Below are 23,303 nucleotides of genomic sequence, written 5' to 3' on the forward strand. Positions count from 1 at the left end.
TTACAAAATAGCCTCCAACACTCTACTCAGCAAACTGGATGTAGTCTATCACAGTGCCATCCGTTTTGTCACCAAAGCCCCATATACTACCCACCACTGTGACCTGTATGCTCTCGTTGGCTGGCCCTCACTACATATCTGTCGCCAAACCCACTGGCTCCAGGTCACCTATAAGTCTTTGCTAGGTAAAGCCCCACCTTATCTCAGCTCACTGGTCATCATAGCGGCAGGTAGCCTAGTGGTTAGAGCGTTGGACTAGTAACCAAAAAGTTGCAAGATCGAATCCCTAAGCTGACAAGGTAAAAATCTGTCGTTCTGCCCCTGAACAAGACAGTTAACCCACTGTTCCTAGGCCATCTTTGAAAATAAGAATTTATTCTTAACTGACTTGCCTAGTTAAATAACGGTAAAATAAAGAAATAGCAACACCCACCCGTAGCACACGCTCCAGCAGGTATATCTCACTGGTCATCCCCAAAGCCAACACTTCCTTTGGCCGCCTTTCCTTCCAGTTCTCTGCTGCCAATGACTGGAACGAATTGCAAAAATCTCTGAAGCTGGAGTCTGACATCTCCCTCTCTAACTTTAAGCATCAGCTGTCAGAGCAGTTTACCGATCACTGTACCTGTACACAGCCCATCTGTAAATAGCACACCCAACTACCTCATCCCCATATTATTACTTACCGTCTTGCTCTTCTGCACCCCAGTATCTCTACTTGCACATCATCATCTGCACATCTATCACTCCAGTATTAATGCTAAATTGTAATTATTTCGCCTCTATGGCCTATTTATTGCCTACCTCCCTACTCTTCTACATTTGCACACACTGTACATAGATTTGAAATGTTTTCTTTTCTATTGTGTTATGGACTGTACGTTTGTTTATGTGTAACTCTGTGTTGTTGCTTTTGTCGCACTGCTTTGCTTTATCTTGGCCAGGTCACAGTTGTAAATGAGAACTTGTTCTCAACTGGCCCACCTGGTTAGATAAAGGTGAAATAAATAAAAATTTGCTGTCTGTCCCCACCCTGAGCATTGATGATTCATCATGCAGAGGCCGTAGAGAAGCCAGATTTAGACATATATAATTTAACAGTTCCATTTTACGCCATGCTGTTCATATAATTAATTTATTATAATTTACTGGTTTCTCTCAGTTATTTATCCCAGGAAAAGGGAGTGGATTTGGGCAGTAAATCCCAGTAAATCTCGGTAACCGGGTTCCAACCATTCAACTCTAGTGTGTGTGTGTGCCTTTGTGTGTGTGTATATACACGTGCCTGTGTTAGAGGAAGCTGGCTGGTGGACCTATAGGAAAACTGACTCATTGTAATGGCTGGATAGAATAAATGGAACAGAGTCAAGCATGTGGTTTGATGTGTTTGATACCGTTCCATTTATTCCATAACAGCCATTACAATGAGCCGGTGCCCCTATAGCTCCTCCCACTAGCCTCCTCTGGTGTTTGTATGTGCCTGCTTGTGCTAGTCTGTGCTCCTCACCTTGGTGTGGTCCGGGTCCCGTGCGTTGGGCAGCAGATGGTTCCAGAAGGGGGCAGCCTTGGCATCGGTGCCCCTGCAGGAGGCCAGCCCTAACCCCGGGGCCAGCAGGGCCAGACGGCTCCTCTTAGAGGTGGAGGGGCCCTCGTCCTCCGAACACGACTCTCCCGTGTCGCTGGATGATAGCAGTTTCTTCTTGGCCGGGCAGGGGCCCGAAGAGATCCCACGGAGTCCGCTGGTGCTGGGGGTCTTCTCCCCGGAGCTCAGGCCGCTGGTGCTGGGGGTCTTCTCCCCGGAGCTCAGGCCGCTGGTGCTGGGGGTCTTCTCCCCGGAGCTCAGGCCACTGGTGCTGGGGGTCTTCTCCCCGGAGCTCAGGCCGCTGGTGCTGGGGGTCTTCTCCCCGGAGCTCAGGCCACTGGTGCTGGGGGTCTTCTCCCCGGAGCTCAGGCCGTTGGTGGAGTTGAAGGCGGTGGCACTGGGATGGGGCGGTGAAGACTCCAGTTTGGCCCAACACTCCCTACCCTCCCCAGGCTCCTGGGGGTCTGTGGTGGGAGTGAAGCGGTGGGAGAGGGAGCCGGGAGGTCTGAGGGGAGGGCTAAGGGTGTCGATTGTCCCAAGTGCCCCATGGGGGCCGTCAGTGCAGCAGTTGGGCTGATGCTGTCCCAATGAGGAGCCACTACTGCAGCCCTCCCCAGACCCTCCAGGATTGCCCAGGGAGCAGGCTGGCGTGTCTCCCCCAGGAGGAGGCTCTGTGCTGGGAAAGGGGCTGCAGGAGCCAGGGGGGCTGTGGGGCTCGACTATGGGGGATGGTTTGGGCGACAGCGGGGCCCACAGGTCCGGGACGGGCCTGTCGTGATTGTGCTGGGCAGGGCGTCGGGCGGGGGTGTGGCCCGGAGAGAGGGGGGCAGCTGGGGGGGATCTAGGCGACAGGCCCCCATCTGAATCTCTGTGATCCACCATGATGCAGGGGGATACAGGCCCCTGCCCTACCCCCATCCCTAACCCAATCCCAACCCCCATTCCGACATCCACCCCTACCCCAGGTCCTGACATCACCCCTCCATCCCTTTCCCTGTCTAGGTCCCCAGCCAGGTGGGGCCATTTGTGGGTTAGATGGGACTCCTCTTGACCCCCACCCTGTCCCCTCTTGACCCCCACCCTGTCAGTCCGCTGGACCTGACCCGGCTGGACCTGCCCCGGCTGGGCCTCACTGGTTCTGGGGAGCTCGGAGGCTGAGAACCCCCCCAGCTGGGAGAAGATGGAGAGCTGGTAGACCTTCTGGAGACGCAGCTGCTCATGACCAAAGGGCTTGGGAACCACCACCCCCGGTTTCATCACCCCAAGGTTGGGGACCTGTGAGGGGGCCGCGGGAGGAGGCAGGTCCCCATCCTGGGATGGAAGCTCCACAGGAGCCAGCTCCTCCTTGCTGCCACGTGTCAGTTCTACGTGAATGTGCCTCATGGCTGCTTGGGTTCAGAGGTTAGAGGTCAGAGCCTTAAAGTGTCTGAGAGACTTTCTGCAACAGGAAGTCAAGTAGCAGCAACAGGAAGTTCTAGAAAGTGCAAGGAGGCGGAGATTGACGTTCTACAGTAAGATAGGTCCTATACTTCCTGTTGTGATGTCATCAGTGTAAACCAGGAAGCAGAGTTGCACAGCGCCTGAGGAGAAGCAAAGGTGTAATAATACACATATTAGACACACTTATTGACTAGCAAACAATAACAATAACAAACAGACTTAGAAACTCAGCACACAACTGTGTGCCCCAGAATGAAAAACTAATTACTCAACTTTTCTCTGAAATCTCTCATAGATACCAATTCATGATTAACATGATGACAATGCTAGTTACACTCATACGACTAGTTGGGGTTTGCCCCACAGTACATAGTAACGCCTCACCTCTGTGCCCGTCCGTTCAATGGTGCCCTCCTGTCCCGTCAGCACCTGGCACAACATCAGGAAGCTGTGCCCACAGACTCCTCCTACCACGGTTACCTGACTATCACCATAGTTACGACCAGTGCCAGCTAGCACCAGCATCCCCGCACAGCCAGACAGTAATGGGCGGGGCTTCAGGAGGAAGAGGAAATGATGGAAGAGATGGATACAGGAACTACCTACCTACCACCTGGAGAGAAAGAGAGAGAGAGAGAGAGAGAGAGAGAGAGAGAGAGAGAGAGAGAGAGAGAGAGAGAGAATATGTATTGGTGAGGTGGTGAGGCTATGGATAGAAAGTGACCATCAACACATAGGCATACTGATGTTATAACAGACTTACTATCGGTTATTATGAGCTATGAGGACAGGAGTGCGTAAGAATTTATAAGGATAGTGTTAGAAGCTTGACAAAGTAGTGCTGGCTGAGAGTAGCCTACTTTGATTGATTGATAGATAGAGTGGCCTACTTACCGAGGGGGCAGGACGTCAGTGAGGCGGGAGGGTTCTGAGAGGAAGTACTGATGAACATAAACTGACTCTCCTAAAGCATCTGCTGTGATTGGCTGATGACTCGACACACCCTCCCTGGTCACCTGGACGCAGGGTGAGACTCAGCGACGGCATCATGACATGTGCATTCCACAGAGAAACCCTGGAGAGACAGAGAGATAAAGAAAGATATTAATTCATCAATTTACCTCAACTTAAGCAATAATTCTGTCAAGACTTTCTCCAGAGGGGGAACCCCACAGATGTTGACACAGCCCATCAGGGGATTACTCATAAGGGTTTTTGTTCCAGAGATCAAACATCAATCACAGGTCGATGACAACAGACACAAGTTTACTTATATTACCACTTTTGCTCCTATTTGACCCAATATGGAACAATAAGGCACAGCTGACTGAACCTTGACCCATCTAGACTTTTGTGGGGGGACCAGATCTTGGGACAGGGTACGTGGGGGGTGAGAGAGAGAGAAAGATGCTGTTCCAAGAAAACATCTCAGAAAGTCAAGATGACATTGGCGCCCAAATGTCAACACAAATGAGAACACTTGGGCAAGGATTCCAACGAATGCCAGCAAATGGCCTGTGTGCATTCTAATGGACCATACTCCTAGTCCATATTCCCTTCATAAGAAGGACTTCCCTTAGACCAAGCCCACCTTGTGGGAAAACAAATCGTTCGCATCCCATTGACCCCCATTGAAAAAGAGCCAACTTCTTAGTTGATTTTTTATTATACAGAAATCAAAAACCATGCAGAAAAACAGCTGTGTTGTACAATGTATGTAACCAGGTCAAAAATCACGATCTATGGGCCTCCCGAGTGGCACAGCGGTCTTAGGCACTGCATCGCAGTGCTTGAGGCGTCAACTACAGACCTGGGTTCGATCCCAGGCTGTGTTGTAGCCGGCTGCGACCGGGAGACCCATGAGGTGGTGCACAATTGGCCCAGCGTCGTCCGGGTTAGGGGAGGGTTTGGCCGGCCAGGATGTCCTTGTCTCATCGTGCTCTAGCGACTCCTTGTGGCGGGCCGGGTGCATGCACACTGACATCGGTCACCAGTTGTACGGTGTTTTCTCAGACACATTGGTGCGGCTGGCTTCCAGGTTAAGCGAGCAGTGTGTCAAGAAGCAGTGCGACTTGGCAGGGTCATGTTTCGGAGGACGCATGTCTCTCAACCTTCTTCTCTCCCGAGAGACTGTAACTACCAATTGGGGAGAAAACGGGGTAAAAAGTCACAAAAATAAAAAAAACATACCGATCTACAGTTTGCAATGTTTGCAAATTTATAAAAAAATAAACTGAAATACCTTACTTCCATAAGTATTCAGACCCATTGCTATGAGCCTCGAAATTGAGCTCCTTGATTGGAGTCCACCTGTGGTAAATTAAATTGATTGGACATTATTTGGAAATACAGTGCATGTCAGAGCAAAAACCAAGCCATGATGTCAATGGAATTGTCTGTAGCGCTCCGAGACCAGACTGTGTCGAGGCACAGATCTAGGGAAGGTTACCAACACATGTAGGTCCCCAAGAACACAGTGGCCTCCATCATTCTTAAAGGGAAGAAGACTGGAACCACCAAGACTCTTCCTAGAGCCGGCCTCCCGGCCAAACTGAGCAATCGGGGGAGAAGGGCCTTGGTCAGGGAGGTGACCAAGAACCTGATGGTCACTCTGATAGAGCTCCAAAGTTCCGGCACAGCCAGAAGAGGACTGGCCACCCCTCAGCCTGGTTCCTCTCTAGGTTTCTTCCTAGGTTTTGGCCTTCCTAGGGAGTTTTTCCTAGCCACCGTGCTTCTACACCTGCATTGCTTGCTGTTTGGGGTTTTAGGCTGGGTTTCTGTACAGCACTTTGAGATATCAGCTGATGGAAGAAGGGCTTTATAAATAAATTTGATTTGGAGATTGGAGAAGCTTCCAGAAGGACAACCATTTCTGCAGCACTCCACCTATCAGGCCTTTATGGTAGAGTGGCCAGATGGGAGCTACTCCTCGGTAAAAGGCACATGACAGCCTGCTTGAAGTTCACCAAAAGGCACCTAAAGGACTCTCAGACCATGAGAAATAAGATTATATGGTCTGATGAAACCAAGATGGAACTCTTTGGCCTGAATGCCAAGCGTCACGTCTGGAGGAAACCTGGCACCATCCCTACAGTGAAGCATGGTGGTGGCAGCATCAATCTGTGGGGATGTTTTTCAGCTGCAGGGACTAGTCAAGATCGAGGGAAAGATGAATGGAGAAAGTACAGAGATGAAAACCTACTCCAGAGCGCTCAGGGCCAAAGGAAGCAATCACACAATTTTTCTTCCCCCAAAAATGACCCTTTCTAGTTTCTATCATACTAATTCACACCCCTCATCTCCCAAAATCCCACTGCCTCCAGTCCAACAGAGATGAACTGACCAGCAGATCAGCTTCAACTCCAGTAACATTGCCATGAGCAAACGATGACCCCACCCCCAGTAATAAATGGAATAAAGGAACACGAGCGAGTCACCATGCAACCTGACGGGAGGATTCCAGGCTTAGAGCTGACCATGACAAGACAGCACAAATAGAACATGACAGAGACAGAGACAGACGGCGACAGAGACAGAAAACAAAGATAATTACTTTACACATTGGAAAGAATTGACAAAAAAAACAGAGCAAACTAGAATGCTATTTGGCCCTAAACAGAGAGTACACAGTGGCAGAATACCTGACCACTTCCTAACATCCTGCCAAATGTATGACCATATTAGAGACACATATTTCCCTCATATTACACCGGCCCAAAGAATTGGAAAACAAATCCAATTTTGATAAACTTCCATATCTATTGGGTGAAATACCATAGTGTGCAATCACAGCAGCAATATTTGTGACCTGTTGCCACAAGAACAGGGCAACCAGTAATGTTTACTGTACATTTTTTATTGTTTACTTCACTTTTGTTTATTATCTATTTCACATGCTTTGGCAATGTAAACATATGTTTCCCATGCCCATAAAGCTCCATAAATTGAATTGAAATTGAATAGAAAGAGAAAGAGATGGAGATAGAGAGAGGGAGAGAAACAGGGAGTATGTGAGAATACAGTGGCTTGCGAAAGTATTCACCCCCTTGGCATTTTTCCTATTTTGTTGCCTTACAACCTGGAATTAAAATATACTTTTTGGGGGTTTGTATCATTTGATTTACACAACATGCCTACCACTTTGGAGATACAAAGTCTTTATTGTGAAACAAACAAGAAATAAGACCCAAAAAAAGAAAACTTGAGAGTGCATAACTATTCACCCCCACAAAGTCAATACTTTGTAGAGCCACCTTTTGCAGCAATTACAGCTGCAAGACTCTTGGGGTATGTCTCTATAAGCTTGGAGCATCTAGCCACTGGGATTTTTGCCCATTCTTCAAGGCAAAACTGCTCCAGCTCCTTCAAGTTGGATGGGTTCCGCTGGTGTACAGCAATCTTTAAGTCATACCACAGACTCTCAATTGGATTGAAGTCTGGGCTTTGATTAGGCTATTCCAAGACATTTAAATGTTTCCCCTTAAACCACTTGAGTGTTGCTTTAGCAGTATGCCTAGGGTCATTGTCCTGCTGGAAGGTGAACCTCCGTCCCAGTCTCAAATCTCTGGAAGACTGAAACAGGTTTCCCTCAAGAATTTCTGTATTTAGTGCCATCCATCATTCCTCCAATTCTGACCAGTTTCCCAGTCCCTGCCGATGAAAAACATCCCTACAGCATGATGCTGCCACCACCATGCTTCACTGTGGGGATGGTTTTCTAGGGGTGATGAGAGGTGTTGGGTTTGTGCCAAACATAGCATTTTTCTTGATGCCAAAAATCTACATTTTTGCCTCATCTGACCAGAGTACCTTCTTCCATATGTTTGAGGACTCGGAGAGATGTAAGAGAGAGAAAGAGCGACAGAGAGAGAATGAGAGCGAGGGGGAGAGAAATGGGGTGTGTGTGAGAATAAGAGAGTGTGTGAGAATAAAAGAGAGAGAGAGAGAGAGAGAGAGAGAGAGAGAGAGAGAGAGAAATAGGGAGTGTGTGAGAATAAGAGAGCGAGAGAGAGAGAGAGAGAGAGAGAGAGAGAGAGAGAGAGAGAAAAAGGAGCGAGAAGCAGAGAGAGCATGTCTGTTGTCTTCATGTAGTGTGCGTGACATCACAGTGAATCAGGTTGGTTTCCAGATGGCTGGGCTGTAGAGGGTCATTTGGTTCTCGAGGTATCATGGTGATAGTGTTCCAAATAGCACCCTAGTCCTTGTATAATGCACTACTACTGGACCCCTATGGGTCCTGGTCAAAAGGAGTGCACTATATGGGAAATATAGTACCATTAGGGAAGAGTTACAGTACATCAGGGCCCTGCTCTGCCTGCTGACAGGACAGGACGTCTCTCTGAGAGACAAACATCAGGGCCCTGCTCTGCCTGCTGACAGGACAGGACGTCTCTCTGAGAGACAAACATCAGGGCCCAGCTCTGCCTGTTGACAGTACAGGACGTCTCTGAGACACAAACACACACATATACACGTAGTAACGTACACACACACACACACACACACACACACACACACACACACACACACGAGTGAACGAAACATTAAGAACACCTGCTATTTCCTTGACAGACTGACCAGGTGAGTCCAGGTGAAAGCTATGATCCCTTATTGATGTCACTTGTTAAATCCTCTTCAATCAGTGTAGATGATGGGGAGGAGACAGGTTAAATAAGGAGTTTTAAGCCTTGAGACAATTGAGACATGGATTGTGTATGTGTGCCATTCAGAGGGTGAATGAGCAAGACAAAAGATTGAAGTGCCTTTGAACGGGGTTTGGTAGTAGGTGCCAGGCGCACCGGTTTGAGAGTGTCAAGAACTGCAACACTGCTGGGTTTTTCACGCTTAACAGTTTCCCATGTTTATCAAGAATAGTCCACCACCCAAAGGACATCCAGCCAACTTGACACAACTGTTGGAAGTATTGGAGTCAACATAGGCCAGCATCTCTGTGGAACGCTTTCAATACCTTGTAGAGTCCAAGCCTCGACGAATTGAGGCTGTTCTGAGGGAAGGGGGGGGTGCAACTCAATATTAGGAACATAAACACACACGCACAGACACACACCTCCTGAGGCAGAGACAGCCAAGGCAGAGAGAACCAATCCAATGTGACCTCCGTAATGACTCTCTAGTGACATATGTTCTCCCAGAAGTCACACACCATTACCCCCGAGAGCCTGAAGGTAGGACCTACAGTTATAAACAACCAACTGGATACTGGTTTTTCTGTCAGTCGTTTACATGCGAGTCCTGTGAAATCTGTCCTGGACTCGGTTTCCATTTCTGCACATTACCCCATTGAATCGGAGTCTCTCCTCTACTGACATGTGATCCCGGCTTGTATTTAAAACAAAAAATACCCACAAAATATAAGCTACAAGCATCGTCTGTATACATGCTGTCAGTGTCATGGAGATCTACGACAGAGCATGTCCCCACCCCCCGCCAGGACAGTCAGCTAATTGGCTACCGAGTGGTGCAGCGGTCTAAGGCACTGCATCCCAGTGCTAGAGGCGTCACTACAGACCCGGGTTCGACCCCGGGCTGTATCACAACCGGCCGTGATCGGGAGTCCCATAGGGCAGCACACAATTGGCCCATCTCTATCTGGGTTAGGGGAGGGTTTGGCTGTCATTGTAAATAAGAATTTGTTTCTAACTGACTTGCCTAGTTAAAATAAAGGTTAAATAAACAAATAAAAATGGCACCCTATTCTCTGTAGTGCACTACTTTTGACCACATGGCCCATAGAAAATAGGGAACCACTTGGGACGTAACCTATGTCTGTTCCCCTCCCAGGTTTGGAGGTTAGAAAGGACCTGCTATGTTAGCAAGGACCTGTTTCTAATTATGTTCCGGGCCCCTGACCACCCCCTCAAGAAAATAAATCGTCCCCCGGCTGGGGACCCCTGCAGTACAGCATCACTTATGCTTATTTTCAAACCTGTTATTTTTCTGAGTGTCAAGTAACCTTCACTCTACAGAACAGGCCTTGAATAGAGACCCAGACAGGGTGTCTTCAGAACCCTATTTTTGGGACGTAGCCCAGGAAAAATAAATAGAAAGGATAATACTGTAGTAGCTAAACAAACACAGTGGAGACGGAAAGGACTACGAGAGAGAGAGAGAGAGAGAGAGAGAGAGAGAGACTGTCCATTTTTAAAGTCTATAGATTTGGTCTGTATTTGATGAGCCGTCACAAACCAAATTCTCGTCGTAATGGCTGGCTATCACAAGTAGTCTAAATGAACACATTGCTTTAAACACAAACACCACAATGTGGACATTCACACTAACAAACTCTTACACAGACCCAGACAGTAAGTTGTCAGCATCCTGACAACCCTGACCCACACCCACAACACAGGAAGCTGCTGAGGGCTTATAATAATGGCTGGATGGAACGAATGGAAACTTTGGGTTTGATGTACTTGATACCATTCCAAATATTCCGCTCCACTCATTACCACCAGCCAGTCCTCCCCAATTAAGGTGCCACCAAACTTGTGTTACCCACACTTCTGACCCAGAAGCAACCTGCCATTTACCTGTTGGGTGGTTAGGGGTCAAGAGGTCAAAGGTGAGGGCCGATATACTTGAGTGTTTGTGTGTGAAAATACTTGAGCGTTTGGCCATCGTTCATACAGATGTAGGATCTTAATTTGAGCCAGTTTGCTACAGCAGGAAAATCATCCTGCAGCAACAGGAAATGTGAATAATTATGTGGAATATAATTAATGGGCATATTTGTAGGGGTTGATACATGTTTCGTTTCATATGGGAAAATCAAGCCTGAAATTTCAAAGTGGAAATTAAAAACTTCAGAATCCCTTTTCTGCAACAGGGTGATCAAATTAAGATACTGCCTCTGTATATAATCTTTCTAGGCTAACTATATAGGGAATAGGGCTCTGGTCTATAGTAGTGCACTATATAGGGAATAGGGCTCTGGTCTAAAGTAGTGCACTATATAGGGAATAGGGCTCTGGTCTAAAGTAGTGCACTATATAGGGAATAGGGCTCTGGTCTATAGTAGTGCACTATATAGGGAATAGGGCTCTGGTCTATAGTAGTGCACTATATAGGGAATAGGGCTCTGGTCTAAAGTAGTGCACTATATAGGGAATAGGGCTCTGGTCTAAAGTAGTGCACTATATAGGGAATAGGGCTCTGGTCTATAGTAGTGCACTATTTAGGGAATAGGGCTCTGGTCTAAAGTAGTGCACTATTTAGGGAATAGGGCTCTGGTCTAAAGTAGTGCACTATATAGGGAATAGGGCTCTGGTCTAAAGTAGTGCACTATATAGGGAGACATCTGGGAAGCAACAAACGTCACACTCTCAGGTTGTATAACCATGGTGATGTTCACGGAATGTTCTTGATGCAATCTCTTGTTAGAGAATCTCTCGTGACAGACGTAAATGTTGAAGGCTTAATCCAGTGCACATATTCTCATTGGCACAACTACAGCTGAATGTGTATTGCCTCTATAGGTCCAGAATATATAGGTCCAGAATATATAGGTCCAGAATCTATAATATATAGGTCCATAATCTATGGGTCCATAATCTATAGGTTCATAATCTTGCATTAGTTGATCAGGTGTGATCACAAGCACACCCCATGAGGTTTATAATTCACTAGCCTGAATCCACCCTTTTCTCACTCTGGAGTGGCAATAGTATTGTAATTATTCTAGTGTATCAAGAGTCACACTTAAAGATATAGCCTAGTCACTCTTACAAAGAACACACCATTCACCAATTCTTTACAAGGGTGGATCTATCACAGCTAAAACACAACCACACCCAACCTACTCCCTGCATAGAGACAGCAGATAAACACACACACACACACACACACACACTATCAACTGTTGATGGGATTAGGTTAGTGTGATCCACAGAGTTAGAATGTGACGTCATCGTGTACAGAGGAAGGTCATGTAATGACAGACTATGAACAGAGTGAGTGAGAGAGAACTGAAAGAGAGAGAGAGAAAAAAATAGAGAGATAGAGAGAAACAGAGAGAGAGAGAGACACACTGCCCACAAAATGAGGTGGAAACTGAGCTGCACTTCCTAACCTCCTGCCAAATGTATGACCATTTAGAGAAACATATTTCCCTCAAATTACACATATCCAAAGAATTCAAAAACAAACCTGATTTTGATAAACTCCCATATCTACTGGGTGAAATTCCAGTGTGCCATCACAGCAGCAAGATTTGTGACCTGTTGCCACAAGAAAAGGGCAACCAGTGAAGAACAAACACCATTGTAAATACAACCCATTTATGTTTATTTATTTTCCCTTTTGTACTTTAACCATTTGCACATCGTTACAACACTGTATAAATACATAATATGACATTTGTAATGTCTTAGTTTGGAACTCCTGTGAGTGTAATGTTTACGGTTAATTTTTATTGTTTATTTCACTTTTGTATATTATCTACTTCACTTGCTTTGGCAATGTTGTTAACATATGTTTCCCATGCCAATAAAGCCCCTTGAATTGACAGAGAGAGACAGAAAAAGTATCTGTTTCTATGTCTCTCTCTCTCTCTATATATATCACTCTGTTCTTGTGTACAGTGAGGGAAAAAAAGTATTTGATCACCTGCTGATTTTGAACGTTTGCCCACTGACAAAGAAATGATCAGTCTATAATTTTAATGGTAGGTTTATTTGAACAGTGAGAGACAGAATAACAACAACAAAAAATCTGCATGTCAAAAATGTTATAAATTGATTTGCATTTTAATGAGGGAAATAAGTATTTGACCCCCTCTCAATCAGAAAGATTTCTGGCTCCCAGGTGCCTTTTATACAGGTAACGAGCTGAGATTAGGAGCACACTTAAAGGAAGTGCTCCTAATCTCAGCTTGTTACCTGTATAAAAGACACCTGTCCACAGAAGCAATCAGATTCCAAACTCTCCACCATGGCCAAGACCAAAGAGCTCTCCAAGGATGTCAGGGACAAGATTGTAGACCTGGAATGGGCTACAAGACCATCGCCAAGCAGCTTGGTGAGAAGGTGACAACAGTTGGTGCGATTATTCGCAAATGGAAGAAACACAAAAGAACTGTCAATATCCCTCGGCCTGGGGCTCCATGCAAGATCTCACCTCGTGGAGTTGCAATGATCATGAGAACGGTGTGGAATCAGCCCAGAACTACACAGGAGGATCTTGTCAATGATCTCAAGGCAGCTGGGACCATAGTCACCAAGAAAACAATTGGTAACACACTACGCCGTGAAGGACTGAAATCCTGCAGCACCCGCAAGGTCCCCCTGCTCAAGAAAGCACATATACATGCCCGTCTGAAGTTTGCCAATGAACATCTGAATGATTCAGAGGACAACTGGGTGAAAGTGTTGTGGTCAGATGAGACCAAAATGGAGCTCTTTGGCATCAACTCAACTCGCCGTGTTTGGAGGAGGAGGAATGCTGCCTATGACCCCAAGAACACCATCCCCACTGTCAAACATGGAGGTGGAAACATTATGCTTTGGGGGTGTTTTTCTGCTAAGGGGACAGGACAACTTCACCGCATAAAGGGACGATGGACGGGGCCATGTACCGTCAAATCTTGGGTGAGAACCTCCTTCCCTCAGCCAGGGCATTGAAAATGGGTCGTGGATGGGTATTCCAGCATGACAATGACCCAAAACACATGGCCAAGGCAACAAAGGAGTGGCTCAAGAAGAAGCACATTAAGGTCCTGGAGTGGCCTAGCCAGTCTCCAGACCTTAATCCCATAGAAAATCTGTGGAGGGAGCTGAAGGTTCGAGTTGCCAAACGTCTGCCTCGAAGCCTTAATGACTTGGAGAAGATCTGCAAAGAGGAGTGGGACAAAATCCCTCCTGAGATGTTTGCAAACCTGGTGGCCAACTACAAGAAACGTCTGACCTCTGTGATTGCCAACAAGAGTTTTGCCACCAAGTACTAAGTTATGTTTTGCAGAGGGGTCAAATACTTATTTCCCCTCATTAAAATGCAAATCAATTTATAACATTTTTGACATGTGTTTTTCTGGATTTTTTTGTTGTTATTCTGTCTCTCACTGTTCAAATAAACCTACCATTAAAATTATAGACTGATCATTTCTTTGTCAGTGGGCAAATGTACAAAATCAGCAGGGCATCAAATACTTTTTTCCCCCTCACTGTATATACTGTAGTCAGTACCAATCAAAAGTTTGGAAACACCAACTCATTCAAGAGTTTCTTTATTTTTACTATTTTCTACATTGTAGAATAATAGTGAAGACATCAACACGATGAAATAACACAATCATGTAGTAACCAAAAAAGTGTTACACAAATCAAAATATATTTTATAATTGAGATTCTTCAAATTAGGCACCCTTTGCCTTGATGACAGCTTTGCACACTCTTGGCATTCTCTCAACCAGCTTCATGAGGAATGCATTTCAATTAACAGGTGTGCCTTCTTAAAAGTTAATTTGTGGAATTTTCCAACAGTCTTGAAGGAGTGATATCACCTCTAGTGAGTCTATATGCTTTATGTAAAAAGGGTGTTTCAATAATGACAAATCTAAATAGCCTACCTACAACTGGTAAAAAGTTGTACATGCACACGACGTGCACACACGCTGCTCTGTCTCCGTTACTCAGCTGCCTCTGCCAAGGCACTCTCTCAACCAATGGACACACATCTCTCTGGCCCACTCACTCACAGCCTGTCCACTGCCTGATGGTCAGCAGCAGGTCACAGTGATATACAGTACCAGTCAAAAGTTTGGACACACCTACTCATTCAAGGGTTTTTCTTTATTTTACTATTTTCTACATTGTAGAATAATAGTGAAGACATCAAACTATGAAGTGACACATATGGAATCATGTAGTTACCAAAAAAGTGTTAAACAAATCAAAATATATATTATATTTGGGATTCTTCAAAGTAGCCACCCTTTGCCTTGATTACAGCTTTGCACACTCTTGGCATTCTCTCAACCAGCTTCACCTGGAATGCTTTTCCAACAGTCTTGAAGGAGTTCCCACATATGCTGAGCACTTGTTGGCTGCTTTTCCTTCACTCTGCGGTCCAACTCATCCCAAACCCTCTCAATTGGATTGAGGTCAGGTGATTGTGGAGGCCAGGTCATCTGATGCAGCACTCCATCACTCTCCTTCTTGGTCAAATTGCCCGTACACAGCCTGGAGGTGTATTTTGGGTCATTGTCCTGTTGAAAAACAAATGATAGTCCCACTAAGCACAAACCAGATAGGATGGCATATCGCTGCAGAATGTTGTGGTAGCCATGCTGGTTCAGTGTGCCTTGAATTCTAAATACATCACAGACAGTGTCACCAGCTAAGCCCCCCACACCATCACACCTCCTCCTCCATGCTTCACAGTTGGATCCACACATGCAGAGATCATCCGGTCACATACTCTGCATCTCACATAGACACGGCAGTTGGAACCAAAAATCTCAAATTTGGACTCATCAGAACAAAGGACAGATTTACACCAGTCTAATGTCCCTCACTCATGTTCCTTGGCCCAAGCAAGTCACTTCTTCTTATTGGTGTCCTTTAGTAGAGGTTTCTTTGCAGCAATTCGACCATGAAGGCCTGACTCACGCAGTCTCATCTAAACAGTTGATGTTGAGATGTGTCTGTTACTTGAACTCTGAAGCATTTATTTTGCTGCAATTTCTGAGGTGCAGTTAACTGTAATGAATTTATCCTCTGCAGCAGAGGTAACTCTGGGTCTTCCTTTCCTGTGGCGGTCCTCATGAGAGCCAGTTTCATCATAGGGCTTGATGGTTTTTGCGACTGCACTTGAAGAAACTTTCAAAGTTCTTGAAATTTTCATCATTGACTGACCGTCATGTCTTAAAGTAATGATGGACTGTCGTTACTCTTTGCTTATTGAGCTGTTTTTGCCATAATATGGTAATTTACCAAAATAGGGCTATCTTCTGTATACCACCCCTACCTTGTCACAACACAACTGATTGGCTCAAATGCATTAAGAAGTTAAGAAATTCCACATATTAACTTTTAACAAGGCACACCTGTTAAATGAAATGCATTCCAGGTGACTACCTCATGAAGCTGGTTGACAGAATGCCAAGAGTGTGCAAAGCTGTTATCAAGGCATCGGGTGGCTACTTTGCTAAGAATCTCAAATATAAAATATATTTAGATTTGTTTAACATTTCTTTGGCTACTACATGATTCCATATGTGTTATTTCACAGTTTTGAAGTCTTCACTATTATTCTAAAATGTAGAAAATAGTACAAATAAAGAAAAACTGAGTAGGTGTGTCCAAACGTTTGACTGGTACTGTATGTATGTATGTATGTATGTATGTATGTATGTATGTATGTATGTATGTATGTATGTATGTATGTATGTATGTATGTATGTATGTATATATATATATATACACACATACATACACACACATATATATGGGGGATCTTAGCTAAATCATCAGCTCAGATGGATAGTTGTGAGAATACTGTTTGATATAGGGGTCTCTTCCTATCTCAAACTCCCTTTCTACCTCCCTCCCTCTCTCTCTCCCTCCCTCCATCTCCCTCTCCCTCCCTCTGTTCGAGGCCATTTTTGGAGCTGCTGAGTGCCAGGCTTCCTAACAACAACACAGACAGACAACAGAAATGGGGATATCAGCTTGTGATACTCACCCTCACAGAGACAAAGCCAAGGCACTCACCCTCACAGAGACACAGCCAAGACACTCACAGTCAGAGACACAGCCAAGACACTCACCCTCACAGAGACACAGCCAAGGCACTCACAGTCAGAGACACAGCCAAGACACTCACCCTCACAGAGACACAGCCAAGACACTCACCCTCACAGAGACACAGCCAAGGCACTCACCCTCACAGAGACACAGCCAAGACACTCACCCTCACAGAGACACAGCCAAGGCTTCTCTTTCTTTTACTCTGCCTTTGTTTTTCCACTTTTCCTTTTTGTTTTGGGGTGAGCACCTCTGGTGACTGGTGTCTCTCTGCCTTTCAGAGAGTCTAGCCGGTCAGCTTGCCTTCGTTATCTCTCTCTCTCTCTCTCTCTCTCTTCGCTTTCTTTTGCTCCTCTCTTGGCCTCCTCAACCTGAATAGGGTTTTAAGAGAAAAACGTTGTTCCCAAGTCCAGTGATCATCAGGTTGTGCTAGTGTTGTGGTTTAGTGGCTCTTTCTACTCCCCTCCCGTCCTGGTATGCCCAACAACACTAACCCTAACCCTCCCTTTCCCTCAGTAACTCTTTAACAGACACATAAACCCTCCCATCCCCACCTCTCTTGCTTGCACACACTCTTGCTCTGTTTCCCACTCTCTCTCTCGCTCTGCTTCCCCCTCTCCTCCACTCTCTCTCGCTCTGCTTCCCCCTCTCCTCCACTCTCTCTCGCTCTGCTTCCCCCTCTCCTCCACTCTCTCTCGCTCTGCTTCCCACTCTCCTCCACTCTCTCTGCTTCCCCCTCTCCTCCACTCTCTCTCGCTCTGCTTCCCCCTCTCCTCCACTCTCTCTCGCTCTGCTTCCCACTCTCCTCCACTCTCTCTGCTTCCCACTCTCCTCCACTCTCTCTCTCGCTCTGCTTCCCACTCTCCTCCACTCTCTCTCTCGCTCTGCTTCCCCCCTCTCCTCCACTCTCTCTTTTCTCTCTTTCAGCCACTCTCCCTTTAGCTCTCAGCCCCCCCTCTCTTTCTCTCTCCTCTCTCCTTTTCGTCTCTGTTCCTCCCAGCTGGTAGTTTCAGGCGTGTTCTCTGCTCAGTCAGCACTGAACACATATAGAGAAGGGGGGGGGGCTTCTGATTGGCTGGGGGAGGGGGGCTCAGCTGGAGTAGTCGAGAATCTGATTGGCTAGGTGGAGTGCAGGGGAAGCCAAAGCTCCGCCCACCTGCTCAGTCTGTTTTCAGAAGCAGAGAGAGCAGAGAACGCTCTGAAAACAGCCTTTCTCTCTCTCTGTGTGTGTGTGTGTGTGTGTGTAACAAGTGTTTCTATGTATATGGTTGTAATGTGTGTGTATACGTAAATGGGAGTGAGTAGTAGTATGTAGCTTAATTGTGTGAGTGTGTCTGAGTGTACGTGTGTTTGAGTGTACGTGTGTGTGAGTGAGTGTACATGTGTGAGTGTGTACGTGTGTGTGAGTGTACGTGTGTGTGAGTGTGTTCAATCGTCACGTTGTTTCTTCCACTGTGTTGTCACTAAATAGCTCTCACCCAGTTAACATGCTGTTCACTATTACCACACACACACACACACACACACCCAAACAGGAAGTGGAGCTCCTGTAGTTTAGCTGATAAAGTGTGTTCCCTGTGCCCAAAGATAAGCCCTCTGCTCTGCTGCATGAGAAAACCCCCAGTGTGTGTGAGGATGGGGGATGGGGATGCAACACTGGGGTGTATTTTTACATTTTCATTCTCTTAGGCACCAGACAGCGTTTATTTACAAATGGTTAGTTTTAACACACACAGTTAGCTTTCCCACAACGGTGTCAATCATCAGTTACTCTAAACCAGAAGCTCTAACCTGCTTCCTAGCTCATGTTTAGGAAGGTTTAAAGAAGGCGTGTGTGTGTGTGTGTGTATCAAATCTAATTTTATTTGTCACATGCGCCGAATACAACTGGTGTGTAGACCTTACAATGTGATTCTTACTTACAAACCATTAACTAACAATGCAGTTAAGAAAATACAAAAAAAAAGTAAGAGATAAGAACAAATAATTAAAGAGCAGCAGGAAATAACAAGAGCGGGGCTATATACAGGGGCTATACACATTTTACATTTTAGTCATTTTAGCAGACGCTCTTATCCAGAGCGACTTACAGTAGTGAATGCATACATTTCATAGAATTCTTTTCCGGTACCACCTGCGAGTCAATGTGCGGGGGCACCGGTTAGTTGAGGTAATATGTACATGTAGGTAGAGTTAAAAAAGTCACTATGTAAAGATAACAGAGAGTAGCAGCAGCGTAAAAAGGGGGGGGGCAATGCAAATAGTCTGGGTAGCCATTTGATTATATGTTCAGGAGTCTCATGTCTTGGGGGTAGAAGCTGTTTACGACCTAGGGCCTCTTGGACCTAGAGTTGGTGCTCCGGTACCACTTGCCGTGCGGTAGCAGAGAGAACAGTCTATGACTAGGGTGGCTGGAGTCTTTGACAATTTTTAGGTCCTTCCTCTGACACCACCTGGTACAGAGGTCCTGGATGGCAGGAAGCTTGGTCCCGGTGATGTACTGGGCTGTAGAACCTTTTGAGGATCTGAGGACCCATGCCAAATCTTTTCAGTCTCCTTAGGGGGAATAGGTTTTGTTGTGACCCCCTCACGACTGTCTTGGTGTGCTTGGACCATGTTAGTTTGTTGGTGATGTGGACTCCAAGGAACGTGAAGCTCTCAACCTGCTCCACTACAGCCCTGTTGATGAGAATGGGGTGTGCTTGGTCCTCCTTTTCCTGTAGTCCACAATCATCTCCTTTGACTTGATCACGTTGAGGCAGAGGTTGTTGTCCTTGCACCACACAGTCAGGTCTCTGACCTCCTATAGGCTGTCTCAGCGTTGTCGGTGATCAGGCCTACCACTGTGTCATCAGCAAACTTAATGATGGTGTTGGAGTTGTGCCTGGCCGTGCAGGCATGAGTGAACAGGGAGTACAGGAGGGGGCTGAGCATGCACCCCTGAGGGGCCCCGTGTTAGGATCAGCGTGGCGGATGTGTTGTTACGTACCCTTACCACCTGGGGGGCGGCCCATCAGGAAGTCCAGGATCCAGTTGCAGAGGGAGGTGTTTAGTCCCAGGGTCTTTAGCTTAGTGATAAGCTTTGAGGTCACTATGGTGTTGAACGCTGAGCTGTAGTCAATGAATAGCATTCTCATAGGTGTTCCTTTAGTCCAGGTGGGAAAGGGCAGTGTGGAGTGCAATAGAGATTGCATCATCTGTGGATCTGTTGGGGCGGTATGCAAATTGGAGTGGGTCTAGCGTTTCTGGGATAATGGTGTTGATGTGAGTCATGACCAGCCTTTCAAAGCATTTCATGGCTACAGACGTGAGAGCTACGGGTCGGTAGTCATTTAGGCAGGTTATTTTGGTGTTCTTGGGCACAGGGACTATGGTGGTCTGCATGAAACATGTTGGTATTACAGACTAAAGACAGGGAGAGGTTGAAAATGCCAGTGAAGACACTTGCCAGTTGGTCAGCGGATGCTCAGAGTACACGTCCTGGTAATGCATCTGACCCTGCGGCCTTGTGAATGTTGACCTGTTTGAAGGTCTTACTCATGTCGGCTGCGGAAAGCGTGATCCCACAGTCATCCGGAACAGCTGATTCTCTCATGCATGTTTCATGTATGTAGACAGCAACGAAAAATACAGATGAAAAAACTCTAGGTGGATAGTGTGGTCTACAGCTTATCATGAGATACTCTACCTCAGGCGAGCAAAACCTTGAGACTTCCTTAGATATCGTGCACCAGCTGTCTTTCACATATATGCATAGGCCTTTGCCCCATGTCTTAACAGAGGCTGCTGTTCTGTGCTGCCGATGGAGTGTATAACCCGCCAGCTGTTAATGTTATCGTTCAGCCACGACTCGGTTAAACATAAGATATTACAGTTTTTAATGACTCGTTGGTAGGCTATACGTGCTTTCAGTTCGTCCCATTTATTTTCCTACGATTGAACATTAGCAGGACGGAAGGCAAAGGCAGATTAGCCACTCGTCGCCTGATCCTCACAAGGCACCCGGATCTTTTTCCACTGAATTCCTTCTCCAGCGAATCACTGGGATCTGGGCCTGGTCGGGTGTCTGTAGTATATCCCTCCTGTCCGACTCATTGAAGAACTTTTCGTCCAGTTTGAGCAATCGCAGTTCTGATGTCTAGAAGCTTTTTTCAGTCATAAGAGACTGTAGCAGCAACATTATGTACAAAACAAGTTACGAACAACGTGAAAAAACGAACAAAATAGCATGGTTGGATAAGAGCAGATAAGACGGCAGCCCTCCCCTCCGGCGCCATCATGTGTGTGTATGTATGGTATATATATGTGTATGTGTGTGTGTGTGTGTGTGTGTGTGTGTGTGTATGTACACTACCGTTCAAAAGTTTGGGGTCACTTAGAAATGTTCTTGTTTTTGAAAGGCACATTTTTTGTCCATTAAAATAACATCAAATTGATCAGAAATACAGTGTAGACATTGTTAATGTTGTAAATGACTATTGTAGCTGGAAACGGCAGATTTTTTATGGAATATCTACATAGATGTACAGGGGCCCATTATCAGCAACCATCACTCCTGTGTTACAATGGCACATTGTGCTAGCTAATCCAGGTTTATCATTTTAAAAGGATAATTGATCATTAGAAAACCCTTTTGCAATTATGTTAGCACAGCTGAAAACTGTTGTACTGGTTAAAGAAGTAACAAAACTGGCCTTCTTTAGACTAGTTGAGAATCTGGAGCATCAGCATTTGTGGGTTTGATTACAGGCTCAAAATGGCTAGAAACAAAGAACTTTGTTCTGAAACTCGCCAGTCTATTCTTGTTCTGAGAAATTAAGGCTATTCAATGCGAGAAATTGCCAAGAAACTGAAGAGCTCGTAAAATGCTGTATACTACTCCCTTCACAGAACAGCGCAAACTGGCTCTAATCAGAATAGAAAGAGGAGTGGGAGGCCCCAGTGCACAACTGAGCAAGAGGACAAGTACATTACAGTGTCTAGTTTGAGAAACAGATGCCTCACAAGTCCTCAACTGGCAGCTTCGTTAAATAGTATCTGCAAAACACCAGTTTCAACGTCAACAGTGAAGAGACGACGCCGGGATGCTGGCCTTCTAGTCCGTACTGTGAGACGCCTAAGACAGCGCTACGGGGAGACAGGACGAACAGCTGATCATCCTCGCAGTGGCAGACCATGTGTAACAACAGCTGCACAGGATCGGTACATCCGAACATCACACCTGCGGGACAGGTACAGGATGGCAACAACAACTCCCCAAGTTACACCAGGAATGCACAATCGCTCCATCAGTGCTCAGACTGTCCGCAATAGGCTGAGAGAGGCTGGACTGAGGGCTTGTAGGCCTGTTGTAAGGCAGGCCCTCACCAGACATCACCGGCAACAATGTCGCATATGAGGACAAACCCATCGTCGCTGGACCAGACAGGACTGGCAAAAAGTGATCTTCACTGACAAGTTGCAGTTTTGTCTCACCAGGGGTGATGGTCGGATTCACATTTATCGTCAAAGGAATGAGTGTTACACCGAGGCCTGAACTCTGAAGCGGGATCGATTTGAAGGTGGAGGGTCCATCATAGTCTGGGGTGGTGTATCACAGCATCATCGGACTGAGCTTGTTGTCATTGCAGGCAATCTCAACGCTGTGCCTTACAGGGAAAACATCCTCCTCCATCATGTGGTATCCTTCCTGCAGGCTCATCCTGACATGACCCTCCAGCATGACAATGCCACCAGCCATACTGCTCATTCTGTGCGTGATTTCCTGCAAGACAGGAATGTCAGTGTTCTACCATGGGCAGCAAAGAGCCCGGATCTCAATCCCATTGAGCACGCCTGGGATCTGTTGGATCGGAGGGTGAGGGCTAGGACCATTCCCCCCAGAAATGTCCAGGAACTTGCAGGTGCCTTGGTGGAAGAGTGGGGTAACATCTCACAGCAAGAACTGGCAAATCTGATGCAGTCCATGAGGAGGATATGCACTGTAGTACTTAATGCAGCTGGTGGCAACCAGATACTGACTGTTACTTTAGATTTTGACCCCCCCTCCCCTTTGTTCAGGGAAACATTATTCCATTTCTGTTAGTGACATGTCTGTGTGTTCATACAAATATTTACACATGTTAAGTTTGCTGAAAATAAACGCAGTTCACAGTGAGATGTTTCTTTTTTGCTGAGTTTATGTACAGTTGAAGTTGGAAGTTTAAAACTCGTTTTTCAACCACTCCACAAATTTCTTGTTAACAAACTATAGTTTGGCAAGTCGATTAGGACATCTACTTTGTACATGACACAAGTCATTTTTCAACAATTGTTTACAGACAGATTATTTCACTTATAATTCACTGTATCACAATTCCAGTGGGTCAGAAGTTTACTAACTTGACTGTGCCTTTAAACAGCTTGGAAAATTCCAGAAAATGGTGTCATGGCTTTAGAAGATTCTGATAGGTTAATTGACATCATTTGAGTCAAATGGAGGTATACCTGTGGATGCATTTCAAGCCTTCCTTCAAACTCAG

The 23,303-nt window shown here is 46.0% G+C and overlaps 1 protein-coding gene across 3 annotated transcripts in view; it reads right to left on the bottom strand.

The window, feature by feature from the left end:
- LOC106570849 (protein FAM214B) overlaps window positions 1-23,303 on the bottom strand; it is a 48,305-nt gene that overhangs the window by 14,818 nt on the left and 10,184 nt on the right. For 2 of the 3 annotated variants that reach the window (XM_014143418.2, XM_014143419.2), the window contains exons 2-4: window positions 3,917-4,097; window positions 3,407-3,635; window positions 1,508-3,162 (exon numbers count right to left, since the gene is read on the bottom strand). In XM_014143418.2, the coding sequence (XP_013998893.2) occupies window positions 1,508-2,965 (1,458 nt within the window). In that variant the 5' untranslated portion in view covers window positions 2,966-3,162; window positions 3,407-3,635; window positions 3,917-4,097. Of the gene's footprint in view, window positions 1-1,507; window positions 3,163-3,406; window positions 3,636-3,916; window positions 4,098-16,948; window positions 17,154-23,303 lie in introns of all 3 variants that reach the window. The other variant, XM_014143417.2, reaches the window with a different exon arrangement.

This window comes from Salmo salar, chromosome ssa15 (assembly GCF_905237065.1).
Source record: "Salmo salar chromosome ssa15, Ssal_v3.1, whole genome shotgun sequence".
Taxonomy (NCBI): domain Eukaryota; kingdom Metazoa; phylum Chordata; class Actinopteri; order Salmoniformes; family Salmonidae; genus Salmo; species Salmo salar.